General features: G+C 41.7%; 1 protein-coding gene across 3 annotated transcripts in view; it reads left to right on the top strand.

The window, feature by feature from the left end:
* The window catches only part of RORA (RAR related orphan receptor A), a 327,797-nt gene that overhangs the window by 89,765 nt on the left and 225,681 nt on the right, over positions 1 to 12,351 (top strand). The window contains exon 1 of one of the 3 annotated variants that reach the window (XM_056500318.1): positions 11,149 to 11,283. The exons of the other annotated variants lie outside the window; for them this stretch is intronic. Coding sequence (XP_056356293.1) covers positions 11,235 to 11,283 — 49 coding nt within the window. The 5' untranslated portion in view covers positions 11,149 to 11,234. Of the gene's footprint in view, positions 1 to 11,148; positions 11,284 to 12,351 lie in introns of those variants that run through there. 3 annotated transcript variants of the gene reach the window in all.

The raw sequence follows: 12,351 nt of genomic DNA on the forward strand, positions 1-12,351 counted from the left end.
AAAAGATATAGGGTAGATTTTGTATTTGTTTCTCCTTTAGTAGAAATTGAAGTGTGGGTTGGACTGTATGAGACAGGTAGATGGATCTCAGTTAAGTTTACTCTGAGGTGTTTTTTGTTTTTGTTTTGTTTTGTTTTTTTTTTTTTTTTTTTTTTTGTGGTTGTTTTTATTTTTAATTAGAATGTCTTTAGTCTGGAAGACCCAGAAAATCCTCAGCAAATGATGAGTGTCTATTTTTGAAGTAAACTCATTGCACTGTGATGTGTCAATTCACTTCTTTAAACCAGCATGAGTTTACAGGCACTCTGATTTCTCAGCACTGATTTTAAGTGTAGTGGTAGGGATGTTTCTAAGAATAGAATGTGGGTTTCAATTTACAAGAAGGCATTATGATTTAGAAGTTAAGCAGGCAATAGTTTTCTTTTCAATAATAGGTATGGGTTGTATTCATACTTAAGTGCTTCAATTAGGTATTTTCAAGTGCAGTGACAGTTATTTTAAAAATGTCTTCTGTTTGAAAACAAAGTGTGACTTTGTTTGTAAGGGAGGATGCTGTGAGAGATTGTGGTGGTATTATTGTTACTGCTGTTAATGTAGCTTGAAACCCATTCTGGGCACCTAGCAAAACCAAAAAAGTCTCTTCCAGGATCTCACATCAAAATAAGTCTAGAAAATCAGAGTAGACTGGGTAATATAGACACCAGGGCTGTGCATTAAATGTATGGAAGACTGGAGATAACTTGCCTATAACAAGAAGTGAAGATTTTTTTTCCAAGGGCCCCCCATTGTCAGAGTATTGCACAAATGCCACACTTAGTTTCACTGTGAAGATAAGATTTCTTTATTGTAGCAGAAACATTTATACTGAGACAGTGGACAACAGTGGGTATCCTAGAGTAGATTGGGGGAGCTTTATGTAAACATCCCTTTAGAATGTGCCATTCTCCATGTGGAGATCACGTGGAAATATTTGAGATGGACACACATGCATGTCCTCTGGGTTCAGTCCCATCCCTGGCTCTATGATAAATATTGCAAAAAAGCACCAGGGTAATCTTGGGTCCTTGCTTAAAATAATTCCCACACAGGAGAGTGTTGGTTGTTGAAGGGGATTTTTATGGCTCACACTGGGACTGACGTCAGACTCGCCCACAGCCTGGAACTAGAGAAATTCTGAAGCTGTGCAGATGAGCAGTTCCTTCTTCTTGAGCAGAACAGCCACAAGCAGGTTTGGCTTCCTTGATTTGATGCACTGAAGATTTTTGGAGGAAGTAAAGCAGCTCTTCTCTCATTGTGTGAAAGTAAAAACATTCCTAGTAGAAAACATAGACCTTGCTGTGCATGTCCTTTGTCCAGGCTGGTCTTTGCTTTATTTTTATGGTGGTTTTGTTGTTGTTCTGGTGACTTTTTTTTTTAATGTGTCTTGGAAGTCTGATCTGTCCATTTTCCTCTTCCTTATTACTTATGGCCTGATGGTACTCCCAGATATGTATTTCTGTGTGTGCTGGCAAGTATGTACCCCAAACTGTGGTGATCTGTACTGCTTTGTGCCTTATATTTCTTTGCTTTGTTTCTTGTTTTGCTTTGATACACGAAGCAACATGACCAAAAAAATGCCACAGGTAGTGGGAAAACAGATGAAATTTCCAGGTATTTTTTTTTCTTCCATGCCTGTTAAAAAATTGAAGGACTTCCACCCCCTGACTCTTGTTCAAAGTGTTCTTGAAATAAGAAGAAACAGACTTAGAAACAGCAAAGTTAAAAATGGAGAATATATTTTCTGGATCTTACTAGACAGCCTAAAGTCAAACCCTCTTAGCATTAATCCTGCTGGAAAGAGAAGTGTTTGCTTTAGAAATGCTGGTTTAATCTTGGCAGTGAATGTGATGTAAAGACAACAGGCAGCACCAAGCCCAGCCAGACATCCTCTCTTTCTCTGGAGCAGCATGGAGGAGGTGAGAACAACACTGAGGGCAAGCTTTCTTCTTTTCCTTCCTACAGCAGAGAGGTCATGTTTAGGTACACCATCTGCTCCTGCTTTTTGCATTAAAAATTTCTGTGTAGCCCATAGCAAAAATTATTATCTATGAGGAGTTCTTAGAGTGAAACATTTGCATGGGTGGTGTTAGGAATTGTTCTCACTTGGGATGCAGAGATGCTCACACAAGGAACTTGATAAATTCAGTGTTGATACCTGTGGAATTTGGCTGTACTTGCTTTGTTGTTGCTGAGGTTCAAGTTCAGCTAAATGAGATTCAGATGGGAAGGACACCAACTAACTGTCATAGCAATCACCTGTCCACATACCATTCCAGATTCTACTTTTGACAAAAGTTTTCAGTGGCTGAGTGGCCAGGGACTTCTTAAGTCATATAGCTCAGAGCTGTAAAGAAAGTTTTAGATTTTACCTTTACTTTTTTGTTTGCTTGTCTGTGGCCACACTTAGGATGTCTTAGTTTGCCAGAATCTCTTGATGGTGTAGTGCAGTCCCTATAAAAATAAATTCTGAGCAAAACCAGTAGAATTTGAACCTGTTACAGTTTGATCAGGGGATACTACAGGTTAGTATCATAGCATATGATAAACAGAATCTGAAGCTAAACTATTCTAAACTAACTCTGTGAAAGCACATGTGAGGTAAGCACTCTACACATTGCCTTCCTTAAGGAAGGTACCTTGAATGTCTAATTTTCTACCTCTCTTCCCAGGTACATTTAGTTTTGTAGATAACAAAGCTGATCAATACTGATGGAAATGTCAACATAAATAAGGACAGACTTCCTTAATGCTGGTGCTTCCAGGGGCTTCAATGTGGTCTTTCCAAAGTGAAACTATTTTGTAGGGTTTCTTTAAAACCACCCAAGCAAAATCTCCTTTAATAGGAAACAAGATGTAGGGAAAAGAGAAGCTTTTCCAGGAAAAAATTTCTAAGTTGGCCATGGAATAATAAAGTACTTCAGAACATGCATGGGAAGAAAAGCTGCAGCAAGATTTGTGTTCTGTATTTCTAGCATTTTTACAGAGTTATCTTGATGCCTTCCCAGCCCCTGAGATTTACAAATGATTTCCTGTGACTGACCAAGTCTGTGCACTCACCTGTCACAAAAACAAGTACAGGGAAATGGATGCTTTGAAAATACTTCCAACACCTTTTTTCTCCATTTTACAAATGAGAGCTTTGAAGATTCTGTTGTCCATAGCATGTTACATTTTTATTAGAAACAATCTCAAAATATTCAGCTCTACCCAGATGCCTGAAAATAAAGGAACACTCAGAAACATAGTTTTTGTTATCCTGTGGTTTGGTGTAATACTATAAAATTAATGCAAAATGCCAGGAGTGTTCTTGATACAGTATTACAGTGTAAAAGTTGCATCATGATTTTACAAATTGTTTGCTGAAAAAAACTTTTATTTACCTGTATATGCACGGGAAGTCAGTAGGGATTTCTGCACACAAGTCAGTTAGAAATCAGGGAATTCAGGGACAATTTACATTAGTCAGCTACTGGTTTTGCTCCATCTTGTGTGATGGCTTTAAATATGTGTTAGTGTTTCATTGCTTTTAGCATGAAAATAACAACACCTATCTCTCTAATGTGTTTGAAGATGATCTCTGAAAAGAGTCATAACTATATGATTTTTTTAAAAACCACCAACCTAATAAACAAAAATCCTGACATGAGTGAAATGAGAAAAATGAAGGTGAAATTTGAGGTGAAACCTATAGAAGGGAATGTCAAATGCTTAAGGAGGTGTTTTTTAAAGGTAGTGTAAGGGAAAATATAAAGTAACAGTTACCTGAGGAAAAAGTGGAAATTATTTGTAAGATGCCCCAGTGCTGGTCAGTTTGTTGAAAAGCCACTGGGCAATCCTTCTGCTTTTTTGCCCCTTCTCCCTGTTGTTACTGGTATTTAATCTGGGAGGAAGACCTCTGTGGTTGAAAGCCACCAGCAAGAGTATGTAACCACAATCATGAAAGCAATTATGGAGGAAGCAAAAATCAGCAGCTCCTTTCTAGGAAAGTGAGATTGTTTATCCTAGATGAGACAGGCTGTCCGACACAGGTCAAAGTGCTAGATAAGATGTAGAAGAAAAAATGAAATTTGTGGCCCACTGACAAAATTACTGTTGATTGGATGTGGCTGCAGTTTTTCTTACAAGGTACTGTGATTTTAGAGTCTCCTCAATGCTAGTGACTTAATTGTATTTTTAAGAATTTCTTTAGCCCTATTTGTCTTGAATTTTGTAGCTTTTTCCTCTTCCTGTAACTAATTCTGAGCATGTTCTGCAGGCAGCTGAGCTGCCAAGCTCTGCTTTCTTGATGAAGCCATGAATCTATACAGGATTTAGACCCAGGGCTGTACTATTATTCTAAATCCAGAGTACGTGAAATAAGATGCTGTGTTACCATTGGCAGTGGGAGATATGAGCCTGGTGTTTGTCTGTAGTGAACTGTGTAAGAGGCAATGGAACAGCTTGGAATGGGAGATGGTGAGAGATGAATTTGTGGCAGTGCAGCCATAAGCAGAGGAAGTAGGATGGATGGAGATGGTGTTAAGAAATTGGTAGATCTGGAGGCTAAATATACATTTTGAATGAAATGAGCAGTGCTGTGTAAGCCCATGGAAAGATAGGGGATTTCCAAGAGAATGCAAATGAGTGTCAAAAAAAATAAGATGCATGAGTAAGAACCAAACCTGGGAGCTGAAGGAAGGATGTTATTGAAAGATGAGTAGCACAGTTGGCTACACTGAAGATGGCTGACAGGTTGAGGAGAGGAACTGCAAAGTATTGATTCTGAATTGTGGATCAGAGTCTGCACCTATTCCAGGCTTGGTCCACGTGACAGAATTCATTTTGCAGTTCCTATAGTGCACGAGGCCAAGAGTTCTTGACAGTAAAAATCTGTGAGCATTAAGGTGATAATAGTGAGTTAAGTCAGTATTTCTAATACAGAAAAGATTAAGGCTTGGCTTGGATCAGAGTTAAAAGAGAAGACAAAGAAATAGAGTAGACAGGAAGGAAAGATAGTGGGCACCAGAAAGATAAAGTGATCAAGTATTGCCATGGGGAAAACAGATGATTGGAGGAAGAAAAAGTTCAATGTGTCCTTTATCTTTGGCAGAAAAAGAGGGTGATATTAGGCGTGTGTCAATTTGAAAGGAAGGGGAAGATTGCTATGCTTACCAGCGTTCTTTGAAGAAATCTTTAAAATCCTGTGCAGAAAAACAATGGAGATGGACAGATAAGAGACAAATGCAGTAAAAAGACAGGCATGATGGTGATGCAAAATCCAGCGAAATCAGAGAAAAAATTGTTTTGCTGGGAAGGTGGCCAAACAGAAGGATTGTTTATACTGGAAGACATCAGCCTCTTTTTTTTTTTTTTTTTTTTTTTTCTTTTTTAATCATTGTGTTTGTGTTAGGGTAGCAGAAGGGCACCATGTGAAAGAGAGCAGGAGCCAGATCTGTGACTGAATCATCTCTGACTTTTCTGGTCTTGCATTGCAGTGACTCAGTGATATCAGTAAAAGTTAAGGAAGAATAGGAAAGGGAGCTCCACTACTTCATCTATTCACTTGACCTGTCACCATGACAAAAGTATCATTGAATAAGAGAGGAAGGTTTGATTCAGAAAATGTGGGAAGTACCAAATGAAGCCATCTCCTTACAGTAAATATTTCTTTCCCTGCCAGAAGCAGAGTAGAAGGATTTACAGAGGTGGTTCTGAAATTCTATGAGAAGAAGGCCTCTCTGCTTTTGACTTCCCTTTGAGCTCTTTGAACTGCATGTAAAAGCAAGTTCATAGTTTAACACATTTCCTCAAGTGTTTGGGTCCTTACTGGGATGTTTCTTACAGAAGCCAGTAGGTCACCTTGTCCCAAGTGGTTTCTTTTCCCTGACAGCAAAGCAAGTGGCAATAGCATGGAGGAGTATCCTTATTTGCCTTTTCAGATGTTTAACTTCTCCACTGCCTTGCAGCTGGCCTAAACTCAGAGCTCCAGAAGAACTAGGCCTTGCAGGGACACATGAGTAAAACAGCCCTCAAAAAGCTGAACAAAATGTAAGATTTGTGAGACACGAATTCCTCATAAAACTTGTAGCCCTGGTTTTCATCCCTCTGCAGAGCACTCACCTTCCTGCCTCTCAATGAGTGTGTTAAGTGAGCTCTTCTCCTTCACTGCCAAGCCACTGCTACTGCTGACTTCTCAATATGCTTCCTAGAGTTCAGATCCTCTTGTAATATATATGAATTGTAGCTGTGCTTGATCCAGGCCTGATTTATGGTCTGTAATGATTTGAGTTGGGTTGGCTGTATTGGTTGGCTGGTTGTATTTAGAATATATGCAAGGTCCTACTTGAAATATTAGCGCTGACATCAGACTTGAGGTCTAGGATCTGGATGTGAATTTACATTTTATGAATATTTGCCATTGCAGTGAGTCAAATGAAAACCTCAACAGAGAGAGCGACCAGTACTCCCAGGGTAGAAGCCTAGGGTTGGTACCAGCTTTTTTTCCTTTTTTTTTTTTCCCTTCCCCTCCAGAACCTCCTGATAGCCTGTATTACCATTTAGTTGTCATTTGCTTCTCCCTGGCTCTGTTGGTTTCTCAGCTTAGAAACAGCTGCCATGTAATGTGAATGATATTTTAAAGTCTCGTGTTTGAGTTCTTGTGATAGCAATGTGCAGCGAATTGGCAAGCTCTTGGAAACAAAATGGCATGCTTTATTTTGTCACTAGAAGTATGTTCAATCTGCTGTTTGATTCTCTGTAGCATTTTGATTAAGAGCTCCAGTGAAGTTATGTGAAAAGTGAAAATCCTCTTTATTCTTTCTCTCCAAGAAAATGAGACGCACAGCATTGTCAAAATATTTGCCTAATCTTGCAGATTTGGATACTTGTCATAGTTGCTCTGACAGACCAAAACAATGGTCATTAAATGAGAAGCAGATGCAATAAGTATGCAAGCAAGCTTATGGGGAACGACTGAGGAGAAGCTGCCAACAGAACTCACTAAGCACTGGAGAATAAAGAAAAACAAACTTCTCTTACTATTGTACCCCATAAATAATCATTTTCCTCTAGTAATCTAGGCATTGTACTTTTCTGCATTGGTGATTTCATATGTTCTGGTGCAATATTGACTTCAAATCCAGATGCTTCTTTTGGCTTACTTGAATATCTTTCTTGCCAGGAAACGAAAATGGCAAAGAAATGCTTTAGCTTGGGGGTTTTTGTGCATTTTTGTTTGTTTGTTTTGAGCTTTCTTTGTTGGGTTTTTTGGGTATGTTTTTTATTTTTGTTGGTTGGTTGGTAGTTGTTGTTGGGGTTTTTGTAGTTTTCATTATTTCCCTTTTCTGTTTTTTCCTTTTCACTGCAGCGCTATTATTTTAGGACTAAAGAATATTGTCGAGGAAGAGAGTGGTTAAGTTTTGCTTGCAATTTTGTACAATTGGGAAAACAGAAACTGCCTGTATGGTTAGGAAGACAGAAAATAATTATAAATTCTCTATCAAGATGTAGAGCATGTTTCTTGAGCAGGTAGCTTTTAAGGTCTGTTTTGTGGTTGCAGAGCTGTGATACAGACTCAGGATATTGGTCCAAAATCTGCCTTGAATTATAAACAGAGTTGAAGCTTTTCAGCTTTACTATTGCTCCAGCAATTTACTCAAACCACAAGAATTAAAGATTTGCCTTCAAGGGAATTGAATTATTATCTAGCATCTCCATTTCATGATCTGTGTATAGTCAGGCTCATCTATATGGTTGCTCTTAGTGTTCATGTATTCTAATATGTCCTTACAGCTATCCATAAGTTACAGGTTTTAACTGGCATGTGATAACTCTTCATCCTTGAGTTAAAAATAAAACTAAACGTTGGCAATATGGTTGTGTAACACTATGCAATTGAAACTCTCCCTGCTGCCCCACCCTCCAAATCCTTGCATTTCCTCTGGGATTGAGCATAAACACAAGCATGCATACACATGTACATGTATGCATGGACAAGTCCCTTTCAGTGAGAACATAAAGAATGTGCAGATGGTGCACAGTAAGGATGGGGATATCAATGTTTAAATAATGTATTGCTGAGATCAGTGCAGTGGGCTGCCTCTAAGCCAGACCCAGAGTAGTGCAGTGTGTTGTGTTACACTGGTTCCTGGTTTCTAGAGGAAAGACTGGGATGTGCTGCCTTTACAACAGCTCAGATTGACTTGGTTTGCATGAACTTCTCTTGTATTAATTGTGTCCCTTTCTACTCCAGTCCATCAGTGGGCAGTAACTCAGATCAGATGGCTACAGAGTCTGCCAGCAAACACTGAGCATCTTTAGCATCATGGTTTTTTAATGTTTTTCAGTGCATGCAAAGTGTGCTCAGGGCTTTTATCTAAAAGAACTAAATCAAGGCTTTGCTTGCAGACTCACGTCACATTGACTATGGATTGGATTTATTTCTGCACAAAGGCTGGTCACTAAAACACACCTGTAAGGCTTTGGAAATGTCCTTCCATATGTCTTGTGTATTCTACTGTCTCCCTGTCTTGTCCCTCAGCTAATTGCAGCTGCTGGTAGAAAAGCTATCATGTTAGGCAATGCCAGGCACTGCTGGAATTTTGTTTTCCCAGACTCTGATGGCAGAGTGAGGCACTACATGACTGGTTGTCCTTGCAGATTGTGCCATAGGAGGCAATGATTTTTCTTTGATATCAAGGGCATTGAGCTCTGGTAGAAATGGGATCTCGTCAGTCCAAGGTTTATGAGATGCAGTGTTTTACATGCTTCTGATGCCTATTCACAGATTCAGTGTTGCCATGCTCTAGATAAAGGACAGCTAAAAGTGTCTGCTTTGTATTTGACTCTTGGGTGTCGCTTTAGCTTTTTCTTAGTTTCTTATTTTTGCTAGTTTATAAAGGGTTATGCATGATTTTTGAGATAAGAAGCATTGTAGATATCATAATGTGGATTCTAAAATTAGAGGTATATATAGTTCCCTAATCACTTCTTTAATTTATATTTTTGTCTTGAGTATTAAATATTTGGCATCTGAGTACCTGTGAGATACCTGAAACAATCTATCCATCTTTCTGGGGAAAAAAAGAAAGGTACTGGTTAAGAGAAAATTTTGCAAGCAGCTAATCAGATAATAATTCTCTTCCTGTAGTTCTGTGTCAGTGCAGAAGTGGTTCTTCTGGCCAAGGCTTTAAACCAGTCAAATCAACCCAATACCCAGGTTTAAACATCTGGAAAAAATACTATAATTCTTGAGAGAGAGACAAAAATGTTGATCATTAGCTGTGGTTAGAGAGCCTTTATTCACATATGTACAGATCCAGTGTGCATAGATGATACTTCAGTGGATACAGCTGAGTGTAAATTATGGATCTCTGTAAAGGGTTTGCATCTTTCACTCTGGGTCTGTTCCTGCTGATTAGCTGGGTGTCCACCAAAGAATGTGGTAACCTCGCTTGGCATGGAAAAAATACTATCCCCCTTTCCCCTGAGTTATTATAACTTTGAAATTAAAGGACTTTCAGGCAGAGATATGGGAAAAGATTTAACAGTTCCTTACTGGTATGTATACGTATAACAAGGCAAACAAACAACAACAATGGCAGCAACACAGAACAGGACCCCAGTGCCAGTCTTCTAACAAAAAAACAGAATAGGACCCCAGTGCCAGCCTTCTAACAAAAAACAGGACAGGACCCCAGTGCCAGCCTTCTAACAAAACACAGAACAGGACCCCAGTGACCCTTCTCGGCAGCGGGCCCTTTCCCTTGATGCAGTCCCGCTGTTGGCCAGCGGGGGCGCTGCTGGCTCCCGGCCGGGCAGGGCAGGGCGGTGGTTCCCCCGCTCCAGCAGGGGGCGCTGTGGCGCCGGGCGGGGCGGTGGTTCCCCCGCTCCAGCAGGGGGCGCTGTGGCGCCGGGCGGGGCGGTGGTTCCCCCGCTCCAGCAGGGGGCGCTGTGGCGCCGGGCGGGGCAGTGGTTCCCCCGCTCCAGCAGGGGGCGCTGTGGCGCCGGGCGGGGCGGTGGTTCCCCCGCTCCAGCAGGGGGCGCTGTGGCGCCGGGCGGGGCGGTGGTTCCCCCGCTCCAGCAGGGGGCGCTGTGGCGCCGGGCGGGGCGGTGGTTCCCCCGCTCCAGCAGGGGGCGCTGTGGCGCCGGGCGGGGCGGTGGTTCCCCCGCTCCAGCAGGGGGCGCTGTGGCGCCGGGCGGTGGTTCCCCCGCTCCAGCAGGGGGCGCTGTGGCGCCGGGCGGGGCGGTGGTTCCCCCGCTCCAGCAGGGGGCGCTGTGGCGCCGGGCCTCTCCCTCACGCAGCAATGGCGGACAGGCCAGGGAGAGGTGCAGGGCTGCAGCAGCAGCCTTGGATGGGTGGAAGTGACAGCTGGAACGAGCAGATCCCAGAGTAGTAAATTAAATGTACCAGAAACTCCACAGTTGCGGCGTGTCCCAGCGGGTGGGCTGGATTAAAGTGTAGTGAAAAACTCTGAGCAGTGGCAGGAAATGGCGGGGCTGGGCAGCGGCAGCCGGGCCCACAAACGCAGCCAGGAGAGGCACCCTTGGAGGGGGAAGGGGCTCAGGGTCCCTGTTTTCCCCTGAGGCACCCAAGTAGATGTTGAGGGCCCTTCTCTGGTGATGTAGGGTGTTAGTAAGGTCCCAGTGCAATGGCCGCTCCCACAAGCAGAGCTTCACTCGCAGTAGGAGAAGGCAGCAGGAGATGGAACTTCTCAGTGATGGTGAGTTCTCCCTACAGCAACCACAGCCTGTGTCCCCTCCAATGTCAAGAACAAGAGTGGGAGAGGAGCTGAGCCTGGCCCCTCACCCCTGCCTCCACTGAAATGTTGAGGTATCTGTGGAGAAAACCCCCAGATAAGAGAGTAGCCAGTGTACCCTTCCCTCACCTTGGCCATTTCTTCTGTCTCTTTTAAGCACTGGTTGTTATTGTCTCTTAGCAACAGATGGGACAGAATTCCATGAGAGAAGCAAAAGGAAAAATCTTAACCCAACTGGGGCTGGAAGTACCATTCAGAAACCAACTTGGGCCCAGATCTCTCTTGTGGGTTGGTTTTTTCCTCCCCCAAGTGTACTTCTAATGTGGGTCTCCTCATTCTGCTGCCTCAACTGCGTAACTTGGGTTTATTTTAGGCTGCACCCGTGAAGTCCCTGGCACAGGTAGCTCTGAGTGACACTGTCACGGTTGAAGGCGCTGTGGCCCAAGCAGGACACTGCTCATGAAGCCCTTCAAACACATGTTGGATGAAACAATGAGCTTTGGAAAAGGTTGGGCACATTTGATGGAAATGGAATTACATAATTCCTCATCTATTATAATTTTGCATTTATTTATTTTACTTTATGACTGTCATTTGTCTTAGTATAAGAATGTTTCTTGGATGTAGAGTGATGCATTTTCATACATTTAGAGTGTAGGGAGAAGCACCAAAAGTGGTCTGAATTTTCTGTTTTCTGAGGATTTGGTTGTGCAGCCTGAGCTGACTGATACTTCTGAAAATTGGACCACTGGTGTAAGTGCCTAAGCTTGAACTCCTGACTAACTCTTGCTGAAGGGGTGACTAATGAGAGTTTGTCTTGCCACAGCTTGGAGAAGAAGCCTTAAGTCTTCCAATGAGCATTTCAACCACCAAGAGCTTCCCATTCACTGTTCTGATTAGTTCCAAACTCAAGTTTAAAGCTAGTCATAAGTTAATATGAGATAACAGGAATAAGGGCTTCTCAGATGTTCAAAATGTTGGGATGTTTTTTTTTCAGGTTGTATTTTCTGTGTACCAGCTTCAGCTGGCTTGTAAGGAGACTGTAGCAAAACAAACTGACTTGAATTAATATTTTTTAATCAGCGAAATTAAGCTGAGGGCCAACTGGAAGACTTTGGTTCTTCTGGAATAACATCTCTGATTAGCTTGGGGCTAAATTACTAATTCCTCTGAGGGATTTTGAAGTTTTCATTTGGTTTAATGTGTAAAGCCCTTAAATATTCTGTCATATTTAGTAATCTGAAATACCAGGACCCTGTGAATCTGTGTCTAAAAGGCTAAACCCCACAAAAATAAAGCTTAAGTTTTTGCCTTAATATTCTAAACTAAACAGATGTTGCCCATAGTGACATTTTCAACATTTTTACAGAGCAGTAGCATAGTATTTGAATATTTTTATGTGACAAGTTAAGGTTTCAGTGCAATTTGGTACACAGAAACTTAGAGCATTGACACCAATTAACTCTTAAAAGCTTTAGTGTTTTCTGAATATTGTACTCTAATGATGGCAGCTTGGTGAGATGCTATTTCATGTTTGCTGTTTAGACATGCATCTACTGAAAAGAATATAAATTGA

Source organism: Oenanthe melanoleuca, chromosome 10 (assembly GCF_029582105.1).
Source record: "Oenanthe melanoleuca isolate GR-GAL-2019-014 chromosome 10, OMel1.0, whole genome shotgun sequence".
Lineage (NCBI taxonomy): Eukaryota > Metazoa > Chordata > Aves > Passeriformes > Muscicapidae > Oenanthe > Oenanthe melanoleuca.